Genomic DNA, 14110 nt, shown 5'->3' on the forward strand with positions numbered 1-14110 from the left:
AATTATGGATGTCAAGGTGACAGCACATTTGCCTCAGGTATTTACCAAAGCCATTAGTGTTGCTGTAGGCATTCTCTATCTATTAAGAATGTTCCCTTATGTACTAGTCAGAACTCTATAGAGAAGAAATTTAATTCATATTATCATCAAAAATAATCAGTCTTCAAATCTGTAATGAAAAACACCACCTGCTTGTTTACCCACAGATCTCTATCTGCATAATGAGCAATCTCATGCACATTGATTTTAAGATTTCTCTATTACCAATTTAATGTGTTCTCATTTTAAATACAACGCACCAGTATGCAATAAAAATATTAATTTCCAACATGACTACTTCACTGAGCATCACAAGTACATTCTGTTCAAACAACTGAATGGATATATGAATCTAACAATACTTAAATAATTGGAAGAAGATTGCAAAAAAAAAAAATTTGAATTGGTGCATTTTACAAATTGTATTACTTTGTAGGACACATTTTTAAATCTAGACTATCATAAAAAATATGAATAATAGAAAAATCCCGATGAATATTAAACTTGATGTCATTATGTATTACAGCACCCAACAATGTAGATGTAATGGATATAGTAATGTCATTTAAATTATTTCACTTTGTGATGACCAGGTGTCTTTTGGATATTTTCTATTATTTACCATTGCCAGTACTCTTTACTATAAATGTTTTAATTCTAAATGATTTGGAGAATGGATAAAATTGACACACTAAATAAGAGTAAAATTATACCCCAAAAGAAACTCAGCTTATGCCCCAATTCCTTAACTTTGCTTAACCTTTCAGGAAGCTAACACAAACCACTCTCCTACTGCAATGGTCCATATGGAGGGGCTGGGGTAGGTGCAGTTTGTTATCAGAATGCAGAGCATGTTTCTGCCCTTATAACACTGTACCAATACATTGGTCCAATAGTGGCCTGTGTCAAACAATGACAATATCCTGTTTAATTGAATTGTGTTAATTCAGAAAACTTGCATTTCACAGGCCATTGAATAAAACCAGCAATGGTAGCTGTTGAAAATGCGTCTTAAAGGAGAAACACAGTCATACTGATTGAGGTAATTGTGAATTTAGCCTAGAGAGATGAACAAATGGTGTATTTGCTGGTGCTATGTGATCATGTTTTGAACATTTTTCTCACTACATGGTACATTAATAGATTACCAGAAATACACTAATAAGGCAGACCCATAATTGACATCTTTTCACAAATGGCAAAAATATATTCATATCCTCTTCAAAAAAAAGCACAGCTTTATTTTAAAAAAATATATCAGAAGTACACATAGAGCCAGCTTCCCAAGCACTTTTTATTATTCTTATGACAGATCCGGAAACAGATATTACTATACAAGTGTGTTAGTTGGGGAGTGGCTAATGAAATGACTATAAAATCTTATCCAAAGCGTAATTTTGTCAAATGATGAACTATCACTTTAAAAGGTAAACAACCATTTGCGATCTGAAGTCTCAGATGCTTCAAATAAATCGAACAAAAGCTAAACTGAAATTCAGGCACGTGACTAAACCCATTTAAAGTATACTTATTGTAGATCTCATATTGCCCATTTGAAAAGCAAGTATTAGAGCCGCTACAGATAAAATGTAACACTATTAGCAGGATCTTATGATAGCCACAGATAATCTAACAAAACATAGTTCCACAAAGTATCAGCTTACATTCTCTGTGCTTCATATTCACACATAGCTCACAGGCACAGTTGAGACACAATTGCCCAGTCTGCCAAGATGAGGAAGCAAGTTCTCCGGTTGTGTTTAATTACCTAATTTATGATCCGTTTGTTCAGACACTTTAGGTGGAAGTGAATCTTTGTTGGGCAAAGGGAAACTTCAGTCACCCACGACCCACAGGGTCACAGTACATAGTCAACCAAACCATACTGTCTAGTCAACATAATCTCACCACCACTCACCTGCTTAGCCCACTCAGCAAAATCACCTTTTCGCCAACAGTAAGCATAGTTTGTATGTACCTTTTCTTTTAGGCCTACAAAGACATTAATGCACGTGTGTGTGCGCGTGTTATGCTGGATGACAGCCAAAATAACTCATCTGCATAGATAAGAACTCAATGGTCTGAATTTTCTATCCCCATTGGTGTCATGCATCATGGCGGGCGTGAGTGGACAATATGGCAGGAAGGCCAAATATCGGTTTCACAACGTGGGGAAACTAGTTTGTGATCATCCGCTCCACTCATCAATGATGCATATCCCACCACTGGATGTCAGAACTGTCGTTTTAATACATCTGCATATAATTATAATCGCTGCTCGCCAGAAACGTTCCCCCACACTGGATCAGTGCTCACAGACGTTGCACAGCACTTGCAAGGGTAGCCCGTTCGACTTCAAGCTTGAGGTGCCGCACGTTCAGGCGAGAGCATAGGTAAGTCGCTTTTTCCTAGTTGGCCAACAGTGCAGTACCGGGGCAAGGGCTGCACTGCGATTGGGGCACATTGGAGGGTGGGGCAAAGCAGTATGATCTGAGGTGAGTTAGGCGGGGCAAGGGCTGCACTGCGGTTGGGTGGGGAGAACCGTGGCAGCATGATCCGATGATAGTGCACCAGCACATGCAGGGGGTGGAGGGGGAGGGAAGAGAAGCAGCCACGCATTAGGGAAACCCTGTATAAAATGATCATTCCTCCGCAGTTGAGACAGTTCAGGCGTAGCCACATTGACATGCTTGGAGTTGGACCTCTAGCTTATCTTGCCCACTCAAGCAGCGCAGAGACATGAAAATACCACCAAATGCTCCAGAACTTTTCACCCCCTCGGGCACAGACTGCAAACTAATGAGTGTTTTAATGAACTGCAGAACAATTGGACAACTGGGCAAGTTGTAGAACCTCCATGCGAAAGCTGGCCGTGAAGCAGTCACCGGTGGAGGCGCTCACAGCCCCTTGCAATGTCATCATCCCTGTTTGGACCAGTCTCCCCCATGGTTCAAACTTAAAGTGCAGCCTTGCAGTGTGGGTTAGGAGAATACCTGAGCTGAGAGCACAGCATGCAGTCCAGTGGGTGAAGCTGCCACCAATTGGTCAGGTCAAGTGAGTCGGAGATGGGCATGGTTTCAAGCAGCCAGGCAGCGCACTGAACTCTGGCCATCCAAGTGGCAGCCAGCACTCTCTGGGATGCATTAAGGGGCCTTCAAACTTAACCAAGACAGGTTCTTAGTACAATAATATAAAAGCAAAAAACTGCAGATGCTGGAAATCCAAAATACCTGGAAAAACTCAGCAGGTCTGGCAGCATCTGCGGAGAGGAACACAGTTAATGTTTCGAGTCCGCACGACCCTTCAACAGTTCTGCTGAAGGGCCGTGCGGACTCGAAACATTAACTGTGTTCCTCTCCGCATATGCTGCCAGACCCGCTGAGTTTTTCCAGGTTCTTAGTACACCTATGCTAACCTCTCTCATTCATCCTGCAGGAGGAGTACACCATGACCATGGAGCCTGGTGACCTAGTTGGATGCCTCATGGCTTACAGAGAGCAGAGATGAAGGAGAAAAGAACAATGGAAGCGCCTGGCTGGGGAGAGGGAGGAGCAGTACGCTCAAGAAGAGGGGTGGCTGAGGCGCCAGCACATGCCGCTGAAGAGCCACAGTGAGCCGTCGCTGGTCAGTGCCTAGCTAGACCCAGTGTCTACAGATGGCACTTGTCAATCGTCAGATGACTGAGAAGCGGCGTTGCCGAAGACTGTGCATGTCCAGGGAACTGGTCGGTCACATCTGCCACCTGCTGCAGGATTTGGCACCAGGGGGACATGGGGAGCATCCACTGCCAGTGGCCTTGGAAGTGACCATGGCGTTCAATTTTTATGCCAGTGGCTTCTTTCAGGGCTCCACAGGTGATCTCTGTGGGATTTCGCAAGCCTCCACCCATAAATGCATCCATGAGATCAGGGACACCATTCTGTGAAGGCACACAACTTTGTGCATTTCGCCTGGGGTCAGGAAAGCCAGGAAGCGTTTCCCACAGGTACAGGGTGCCATCGACTGCACTCACCTGACGTTCAGATCTCTGTGTAATTGACAAACAGTCAATTATGTCAAACACCAAGGGCTTCCGTTCAGCCAGTGTGCGACCACCACAAGCGCATCCTACAGGTCTGCACACGCTTCCCAGGGGATGTCCACGGCTCCTACTTTCTCAGTAGGTCTCAGGTCCCTGATGTCTTCCAGGATCCACAGAGGCAGAGGAGTTGGCTCCTCCAGGACAAGGGCTGCCCACAAAGGATGTGGCTGATGATGCTCATGCAGCGGCCTCAGAGTGCAGCAGAGAGAAGGTACAACGAGGCTCATGCTGCAATTCGCACTTTGGTGGATCAAACCATTGGAATGTTGAAAATGAGGTACCTAGACCGGTCTGGTGGAGACCTACAATACTGATCACAGAGGGTGTCATGCAATGTCGTCACCTGCTGCACCCCCACAACTTGGCGCTGCAACGGGGAAAGGAGCTGGCTGAGGACAAGATAGAGGAGGAGCTGCACATCTCCTCCGAAGAGGATGTCATCAACAGGTTAGGGCGAAGAGGTCCTCGGAGGAGACGATGACGGGGATGAGAGTGAGGAGGTCCTCGAAGGTGAGGATGATGGTAATGAGGCCATCATGCTGGCCAGATAAGGCAGGTGTTTGGGAGGCCCTCACAGTTGCTAGATTTGTAGAGGATGATGATAACATGCAGAGATGAGACACCATGGATCTTCACATTGCATCTATGAACGTTTGATTCCAGTCTGGCTGATGGCAGCGCACATACTCTCTGTGATAAGGCTCCTGTCATGGAGACGCAGCGGATGCCCATAGTCCCTACATTTCAGGAGGATGATGAAGACATGCAGTGGGGACACTCCATAGATTCTCTCACAGCTCATGTGAATATCTGACTCCTGTCTGGCTGATGGCAGCTCGCTTGAGCTCTGTGAACAGGGTCATATCATGGAGATGCTGCGGGGAAACTTTCACTTCTCCTGGTCCAATGGCATCCTTCATGAGCTGAACCCTTCAGGACCAAACTATCATTGGACTAAATGCTGATGGGATGGTGGGGGGGTGTGGGGGGGGCCAGCTGCACCTCAGTGGTGCTGAGAGTGCACAGAGAGAATGAAGGAACTCTATTCCGCTGGCCCAGGACATTCTGGCAGCAATGATAAGCCCCATCGAGGTGCAGGCATGACTCATGTGGCCAGTGACAGTGAAGGCACACCATCGGTGTGCTGGGAAGGTTGCACAAATCACAGGGAAGAGGCCCTGGACTGAGATATCTGCCTTTATCTTGTGCAGGGACCAAGGTTTCACATCTGAATGACACTGTCGTCATAACAAGGAACCATAGGCAAGAAGACATTCTTTGGAGTTTATTCACAAAGTAAACACTATATACAAATGATTAACACCCATGCCCAGGCTGTGCAACTACATCATCTTAACCTTCCCAGCACTGCTGCTACATCTTGGTGCTCCACGGACATCCACAGTGGAGGTAGAGGCAGCTTGCTGACTGTTACGCCCTGTCTGAGATGACCTTGATGGGCATCCTCTAGAGGGCTGAGACCTGCAAGGCCACAGCCTGCTTTTGGGGTCCTGCTGTGTGGCAGTGGCACCTTCCTCGGCCTGTGGAGGTGCTGGGGTCACAGGAAGAGGGGATACAGATGGGCCGGACACTCCCGGAGTCACCTGGGTGGATGGCCCCGGGGTGTGCACCTGCTGATCCTCCTCCCTATGCGTGCTCGAGGGCCTTTGGCTGACTCCTTGAGGAGAAGGGGAGGCTGTAGTGAGATCAAGCTGCCCTGCACCCCTCTCATGTTGACAATGCTGAAAGGCAAATGTGGCATCAGCGATGGAGTTCAGCCTATGCAACAGTGTAGGATCTATATCCTGGACCAAGGTCTACATGGCGGCTGCCACCCTACCAGTGTTGACTTTGGTGCATTGGCATGCCGGCGCTATCACCTCAGACTGAAGGCGGACGAACTCCTTCATCGTGCCTTGCAATCTGAGGAGTGTAGCGGACATCCCTTCCTGATGTTCCCGAGCTTGCCTTTGCAGCTCCAGCAACTGAGGTATGACCGAGTCTAGAAGCTCCTCATCTGACTCGGACTCAGCAGATTTCTGGCCTCCAACAATCCTCTGCCTGCTGTGGATCAGACAGTGTGATGTGCTCGCTAGATTGTGACCCCGAGGTTATTCTAGAACTAGGTCCCTGTCTCTGGTGTGTGTCTCTGCGATGGTGGAGGGTGTGGGTGAGTGCTGTGACAGGTCTTCAATTAGGGCGCCATCAGATTCTTCTTCTGAGGTTTCTTCAGGGCTCGAGTCGAGGACCTGGCTTGTGGACCCCCCTCGGCTGCTTCCCAGATGTGCCAGTGAAAGCAAGGAGAGATAATTAGTGCATGGCAGGGGACTGCAGAGTAGGGGAACTCACTCACAGCATGGTTGTCTGATGGATGTTGCACTGCTGGATCCTCACTTTGTCGAGCACCGCCGACCTCACCATCAGCACAGGAACGGTCCAGCTGAATGATTCTACTCCCAGGGTCTGTGAGGACCTTGATGTCAGGCATTCCCCCACCAGTTTGGGACCTCTCCCTTTTGTTGTGTGCCAGCTTGTCCTGCATGAAGACAGATGGAGAGAGCGTAAGCAGGACACCTGCCAGGCCTGATGAGAAGGATGCTGGGCATGTATGAATACTGAGTGATGCCATGGATGGGATGAGGACATGATCTGCAGGGCAGATGAAGGTTTGTGTGGGAGAGTGTGTGGTGATGTCCCTTGAGCTGGCAGTGAGTGAGATCCCTGTGGATGTGTGATGGGTTTGTGAGTGCAAGTTGAGAGTGATGAGAAGATTGACTTACCCTAGCATAGCGGAGGCGATCATTCACCCTCTTTTGGCACTGGGTGGCTGTCCTCTTTTGCAGGGCATTTGCACTGACCACCGCTGCCACTGCCTCCCACGCTGGATTGGTGGCCTTGCTTGCTGGTCTTAGCCCAGAGTGGCGGTAGAGAACTTCACGGCGGGCCTGCACTGTGTCCAGTAGGTGCCTGAGGGAGGCATTACTAAATCTGGGGGAAGCATGTTTCCTCCCTTTGGCAGCCATCAGTTCCGAACAGCTTCCCATCACTTGAAGAGTGCTATCTCTGTGCAGGGGCAGCCTTTAAATATGGCGCCTGGTTTACTGAAGGCCTGAGGTGATGATGGGGTGGGCAAATCAGAGGTTGCCCTGCCAGTGACCCAGTATGTCTCCTGGGAATGCATAGTGAATGAGGCGTGAATGGGACGATACAACGTGTAAAATGCCCTTTTTCCCACCCGTGACCACATGTAATGCAAATCTGGAATGATTCCACCCAATGTATTAAAGGATGTAAAAAGTCAGCTTCAAATTTCAGAAAGCCACAGAGAGTGGTTGGACAGTGTGAGCACTTGGTAAAATGACCATTGCACATTTCAGGAACTACACCCACAAAACTTTCAGAAGAGGAGGAGAAAAGTTGGAACAAAAACAGAATTAACACATATCTAAGGCACAGCCTGTGTAATTTTCATGTACCTTATAGCATGGTGACTAAATTGATTACGTATTAAGGCCAAAACAATAGAGTGACATCATGTAGCTCAGTTCATGTCACAACTTAAGCATACCTGCCAATCAGAGAAAATACTCTTTGTAGCTAACCCCTTACCAAGAATCACAACCGTCAAAAGCAAGCTCACAAGGAATTCCCTGGCCTGCTGGGATGGGAGGATTTATAGCCAGTCATAAACACAGGGATCCTCATTCTTAGCAGCAATTAGTTTAACACCCATGGGCCTCCTTGGGAACTCCAAACAACTCATCACATCATCCGTACAATCTGGTACATTAAAACACGATTCAAGCCCATTTGTAAACATTCTAATTATAGGGAAATGACTTGCATACAAGTGCAATTTAACATTGTGATTTATATGCACCATATATCTTGGTGTGATATCTATATATAAACTGGATATTGTAGTGGGACAGAAGGTTGAATCTGTCTTCTTCTGGTATTTAAGAATATAGCCATGAATTGTAGGATACATTTATCTCTATACTACTGAACTACCACTGTATAGTTGATCAAGAGCCAAACAAAGACGTAGAGAAAGGTTGTTTTTATTGCTTAAATAGTTACCTTCACTATTCAGCTGCAGAAAGTTTACAATTACAGCTGAGCGGGGTATGGCTTGAAATGAACGAGTTAGGTAGAGGACAAAGGTTCTGCCCATAAATTGCAAAAGAGGCCAATGGCAGACTTGCAAAAAATAAAGTTACATCAAGATTGCTCCTGCACAGAACGAATTTAGTCGAGTTGAAAAGAATGAAGACATGTTATGTTTCTTAGCATGCTGGCCTGGCCTGCTACAGCTACTGATTTGGCGAATGATAGTGTAATGGTTTGGGCTTTCCCTCAACATTTTGTCTCGTTGACCTTCCTATTGTAATGTTGTGCATGGATGAGTTCATATTTACTGCCAGAACTGAACTCTAAGAGATTTGTCCAGTAATTATTCAATCCAAGAGGTCTCTGAAGGCAGAGCTGCCCATCATCCATAATTAAATGGTTGAAGCAGTCACACGAAGTCTGTTGAGTACTCATACTTTATGTGCCTTCTGTACACCTGTTAATGCTGCTCCAATATACAGCTGGATTAGAATAAATCCACTGTCACCAATTTCCAGATCAACTGACCTGGTCTTGTCCCAAACACAATTACACACACAATTTTCAGTTCTTGGCACAGGATTCTGGTATTGTGGAATCTGAGCCGAGGGAATTTGTGATGGAACCTAGAACCTGCGTTTGGTCCTTGTTCACAAAGCTACCGCTGAGTTTACTTGGTGAAGAATGCAATGTGTGCTTTTTCTGCCTGCCCTCTAACAATGTTTGGGGACATTGTTAGGCTACTCCAAGAACCCCACTAGATATGTTTCCAATAGGCTCAGCAATACCTATATCCTGACAAAGCTCTCCCATTGGTTATTTACTTCTCCGTCTATGATTGTCTCAGTTCAGACTGGATTTTGAATTTGATCTCCATAATAACCCTGCAACAAATAGTTCATGCTGGTTAAATGAGTGCCAAGAAGATGATTGGAGCAGTTGTAGGTGTGATTCTGGGCTGTACGGAGGGCTCATGAAGTAGGGACAGAATTGTAATGGACCTTTTGGTTCTGGATCTGCCAGTTTTGGATCACAAGAAGAGAATGAAGATTTATATGTTATGTCTGGCCTAACCAGGCCTGCAGCTGTCTCTCCAGGAGTAACAGGGTAGCCAAAATAAATTTCAATTGCTGCAGGATGTCTCAGTTGTACTGCTTCATGTGGGCTCCTTGCTTCCACTAGATTAAATGACCATCTCTTTGCTTTGTACTGGGGATGGAAGCATGGTGGGAGGTAAATAGCGAATGGTGGCTCCACCCCCCCATAATGGCACTACAGAAATTTCTGAATTTTAGAACCCAGACCTCCACTTTGAAATCAAGGGAGGATAGCCTCCATTTATGTTCCAGATTCTTGAAAATAAGTCTGAATATTTTTTTAAGATTCCCCTATTTTGGTATGGACTGTAACTTGCCAAACTAAAACAAAAAGACAACATGTTTTCGGCAATTAACTTTGTGCAGACTTGGCTGTTGGATTATTCTTTGCTGCCTTACAAATATCACAAATCAGACTTTTTTGTATTGTGATTTCAGTGTCAAGTGGACTGATTATTGCATTCAGAGTACATCATGGTCCATTATAGTTCCTGTACTAATCTAAGATACAAAAATTAAGGTTCCAAACAACATCAAATGAAGGATATTATGTTCAATTGGAATTCAAATCTGATGGTGGAAACCAAATGTGTGACTAGTTAAAACGGGCAGGCTACTTACCCATTCAAGATTTGACTATTTTAACCTGCACCATTCTGCAGCTGGATGCATCAGCTGCCTGATGCAGGCAGGACCACATGAATTTATGCAAACTGAGGTATTATTCCATCAAAAGCATCTTTATCGAATTTGAACATACTTTAGAATAATAAGTTACCATTCCTCCCAAAACAATACAGCTTGTCCTGCTATCATCCTCATTTAAACTCTGTTGCCATGGGTACCATAATTGCTTTATTCCGTAGCTATAGAAGCTGATTCTTCTTGTCGTACAGTTCCAAGTACAAAAAAAGTGGAACTTTTTACCTAGTATGAACAACACATATAATGCTATGCATACATGAAGAGTTGAAAGATGTGCTAAAGTTTGCCTAAGGAGCTTTGCTGAGCTCACCTCAAGTAATCATACAAAACTTTACAATATTGCTTTGAAGATTTGCTCTACTAGAATACAACAATAAATAAATAGAGTTTTGATTAGAAGGATAATAATTTACACCGATAATACCCCTTGGGTAGTTAGAGAAATACTTGGAAAACTGCTGGCAGAGTTAATTTTTAAAATGTTTTAGTGATAACTAGTTAGTTAGTCACCAACATTATTGCATTTTATCTGATTATTTTCTTGTCAATTGCCTTGGCACCTTTTTCTATGTTAAGGGCATTGTGTAAATACTGGTTGCTGCTAGTTATCTCTGATGATGAAATATGTAAACTACTACTGTTAGAGGTTCCAAAATGCCCTTTGATGAAGAATTTGCCTGGTGCCTCTGATCACTAGTGATTGCCAATCAAAGTAAACAGTGCCCAGCCAATATCAAGGTTAAGTTCAGAATTCAATGTTTAGTTATCGAATCAGGACTTCCAATATTGTGGGCCTGCATTAGATAATTGCAAAAAATTGAGGAAAATTTGATTGTAATGGTAAAATTGCAAATGAAACTTTACACCAACTATCTCCTTAAAGTTCCAATAATGTTACGTTTCAAAATTCAGTGCATATTGATCACTGTTTCCAAATCCACCCCACGTTAGAAATGGGGCAGATTCAGCAGCAATGAAATAGCATGCATTATCTATTGGATGTAGTACTAGTCCTTAAATGGTGTGTAAAGTACACATACTCTGGTTAGTTGTCTTTTAACTATAATAAACATGAGTAAAAACTACATTTAAAAGGGTGTCTTTATAAATGTGGAACCTGTTGATTTTTGTGCATGATAAAACCAAGAAGATTGCCACCATCGTGTTATTAACACATTCCATAGAACACATTTATTAGCCAACATTGTAAGTATATTCAATCCATTTACAGCACCATCACAATAAACCTTTTCCCTTTTTTCTAACCTGGCTCCAACTTAAAGTTTGCTTGAAAACAATACAGCCATTACAATGTCGGAGTTAAACACTGCATTATGCCAGGGAATGAGAAAGAAAAGCATGAGTATTTATGGAGGAGAAACCAGAATTTCTTTACTGATATCAGCCCTGGTACAGGACAGGATGTCACCCATTCAATCAGAATTGTTATTTGAAGTTTTGCTATTGTTTCTTGCATCATTTTCAGTGGTAATATTAGTTATGACTGCCATGAAAGTGGCACCCAAGATGATGCACTTACTTGTTATGTTCTCCAGGGAATGTCCTTACACAAAATTGTTTATTCATTCATGAGCAGACATGTGAAGTAGAGGAAGTAACAAGAAAAATGTATATTCCTGATCAATATAGGCCTCCTGGGTGGGTGAAATATCTTCTAAGTAGGTAGACAGGTTTTAAGGAATCATTGGATACTCCGTTATTGAGATGCCAGTTAGAAGACAACCAATCAGAACAAATGTTCAGAGGTATGACTTAATTAATAATTACACTACAACTGTGGAACATTAAAACACGTCTTAACATTTCTGTCATATATTTAAGAGTTGTTATCTATACTTGTTCCTTTCACTTTAAGATAACCGTGAAGTGTTAAATCAGAAATATAATGATGGTCCATTGTAACAGAAATATAGCAAATGAAAACAGGTCACATTCAAGCAGAAAAGAAAGACATTAATGCATACAACCTTTTTTTTCTATATGAAAGGATTAGAGTTGCCATTCATGATGATGCCCCACCCCCTCATCCCTGTCAGCCTACCTCCAGCATCGGTTACCATGGCAATGAGCCAGATGAGTCACCTCAGCACCATAGCTAACATGGCAGTGGCAGCCCAAATGCACAGTCCCCTTTCCCGAGCAGGAGCTTCTGTTATTAAGGTAAGACTGAAACCATTGTAATCTCTATGTAGAAATAAGTGGTAATCAGGATTTTGTTTTTCTTCATAATCAATAGCAAAATTGATGAACTGTTCTATTTTTCTAAAGGCTGTTCCAAATCCAAATGTGGCCTGACTTATCACTTGAGAATGATGGGAGTGAAAAACCTTAAAGCTCAAGGTTAAGTTGCAAGATAACAGAATACGCCACAAATCAGTTGTACTCTACTCTGACCTGAAATGTGCAGTCTGTAAACTTGACTTTAAATCCAGGGTACAGAGAACTGAACATATACATATGCCTGATATTTATTAAAAAAAACAACTGTTGGGCTTTTCCTAAATGAGCAACCAAGAACTACAATCATATTTCAGTTCCTTTATTTATACTGGATCAGTATACTGTATATTACATGGTGTAGTTAGATTTTTGAGATGTTGATTTCTTGTTTTATCCTTGTTAGTGGTCGGTATGCACGAGGGCAGTGGGAGTGGTGGGTAGGGTATGAAGGATAGTGTTAGGTATCCTTCAAATGGCTGATAGCTTAAAAGATTCTTTATTTTTATTTCAACTGTTGCTTTCACTTCACCACAACCTAATTTTGAATTTTTGCTTCCCCACCTCTTGTTCTTTTCATCATTCAATGCACCTTTCCTAATTGAGAATGGATAGTAACACATCTGAACCTGCTGTTCTGTAAGTCACCCACAAGGAGATACACAGAAATGGTGTGGGCATCCTTGCTCTGCAATTTCCTCCTGGTTCTAGGAATAGTTGTACTACCACCTTGAGGCAAAGTAGGAAAATATCAATGCTCTGGGTCATCTAAAGTTCTTAACGGTCATTCCTTAAAAAGAAAGAAAACCTAGGGAAGACTTCTAGTATAAAAGTATCCCCAACCACCTGTATAATTTGAAATAGAAGAACATTTTCCGAAGTACCTTCAGTTCAGTGATTAATTATCCTCTCCTTTCAAGTACCCCCATTGCTGTTCTGATGACGTAAGTATGTTGGATGTCTGCTCATGACTTGATGTGGCTTCCTGTAGTAATGCATAAATTAACACTTTGGACTGGTTGGTCCAGGAGGTTGAACCAGTAAAAGTATGAGACACCCAAGACTGTCTGAAGTATCAATATACAAGTTTGTAGATAAAGTTGCTTCATGATGTGTAGCCAATCCTGCAGTACACAACTTCAGAATAGTCCCAGGTTTGAACAAAGTCAAGAATGGTCAGTCCCCATTGGAAACAAAATTGGTTAAATTAAAACTATTGCTCACAGATGCATTTTTAAAAATAGATAATGCATTATATACTAGAAATGTTGCCCTTAGCCTTTTCTTAATTGTTATTTTAATTAAACTGCTGAGTATTGAATGGGCTGTTTTTAAGAAAGAGTTAATGTACTGGATTTTGCTGGAGAAATAATGATGAATGCAGTTATTAATGGCAAGGAAGCAACACTCCACGAGTTGTGACTAGCCACGAGTTTCTGGACAATTTGCATTGCTCTACCATTAACATTGCAAAAGTAGCATCTTTCCCTTGAAATCCTTGTGAGTTTCATGAAGTTGCTACATTTCTACATTAATTGTCCATTAAACCTACCACAGGAAGTTAAGTCAATAATTAGGAGCCTAAGTACCTTTTTGATTTGTTAATGACTGCCTATCAACCTCTCTGGCACAGAAAGTGAACTACTAAAAAGTGCATAGTCTTACTCTTTCATGTAGTAAATTGCTGTTGGAGATTTTAAAAGTGTCAAAATATTTTTTTTTCTTTCTTTTCCTTTGTCTCTCTTTTCTCATTCTTAATCAATTCTTTCCTTCCCTTTCTGTATCTGAATTAATATTGAATTCACCCACTCAATTGACCCCCTCCTCCGTTCTTCCT

General features: G+C 43.0%; 1 protein-coding gene across 2 annotated transcripts in view; it reads left to right on the forward strand.

Annotated features, from left to right (window-relative positions):
- dacha (dachshund a) overlaps positions 1–14110 on the forward strand; it is a 389808-nt gene that overhangs the window by 267199 nt on the left and 108499 nt on the right. For both annotated transcript variants that reach the window (XM_078547218.1, XM_078547219.1), the window contains exon 4: positions 12044–12216. In XM_078547218.1, coding sequence (XP_078403344.1) covers positions 12044–12216 — 173 coding nt within the window. The remainder of the gene's footprint in view (positions 1–12043; positions 12217–14110) is intronic.

The sequence above is a fragment of the Cetorhinus maximus genome, chromosome 8 (assembly GCF_964194155.1).
Source record: "Cetorhinus maximus chromosome 8, sCetMax3.hap1.1, whole genome shotgun sequence".
NCBI classification, from domain to species: domain Eukaryota; kingdom Metazoa; phylum Chordata; class Chondrichthyes; order Lamniformes; family Cetorhinidae; genus Cetorhinus; species Cetorhinus maximus.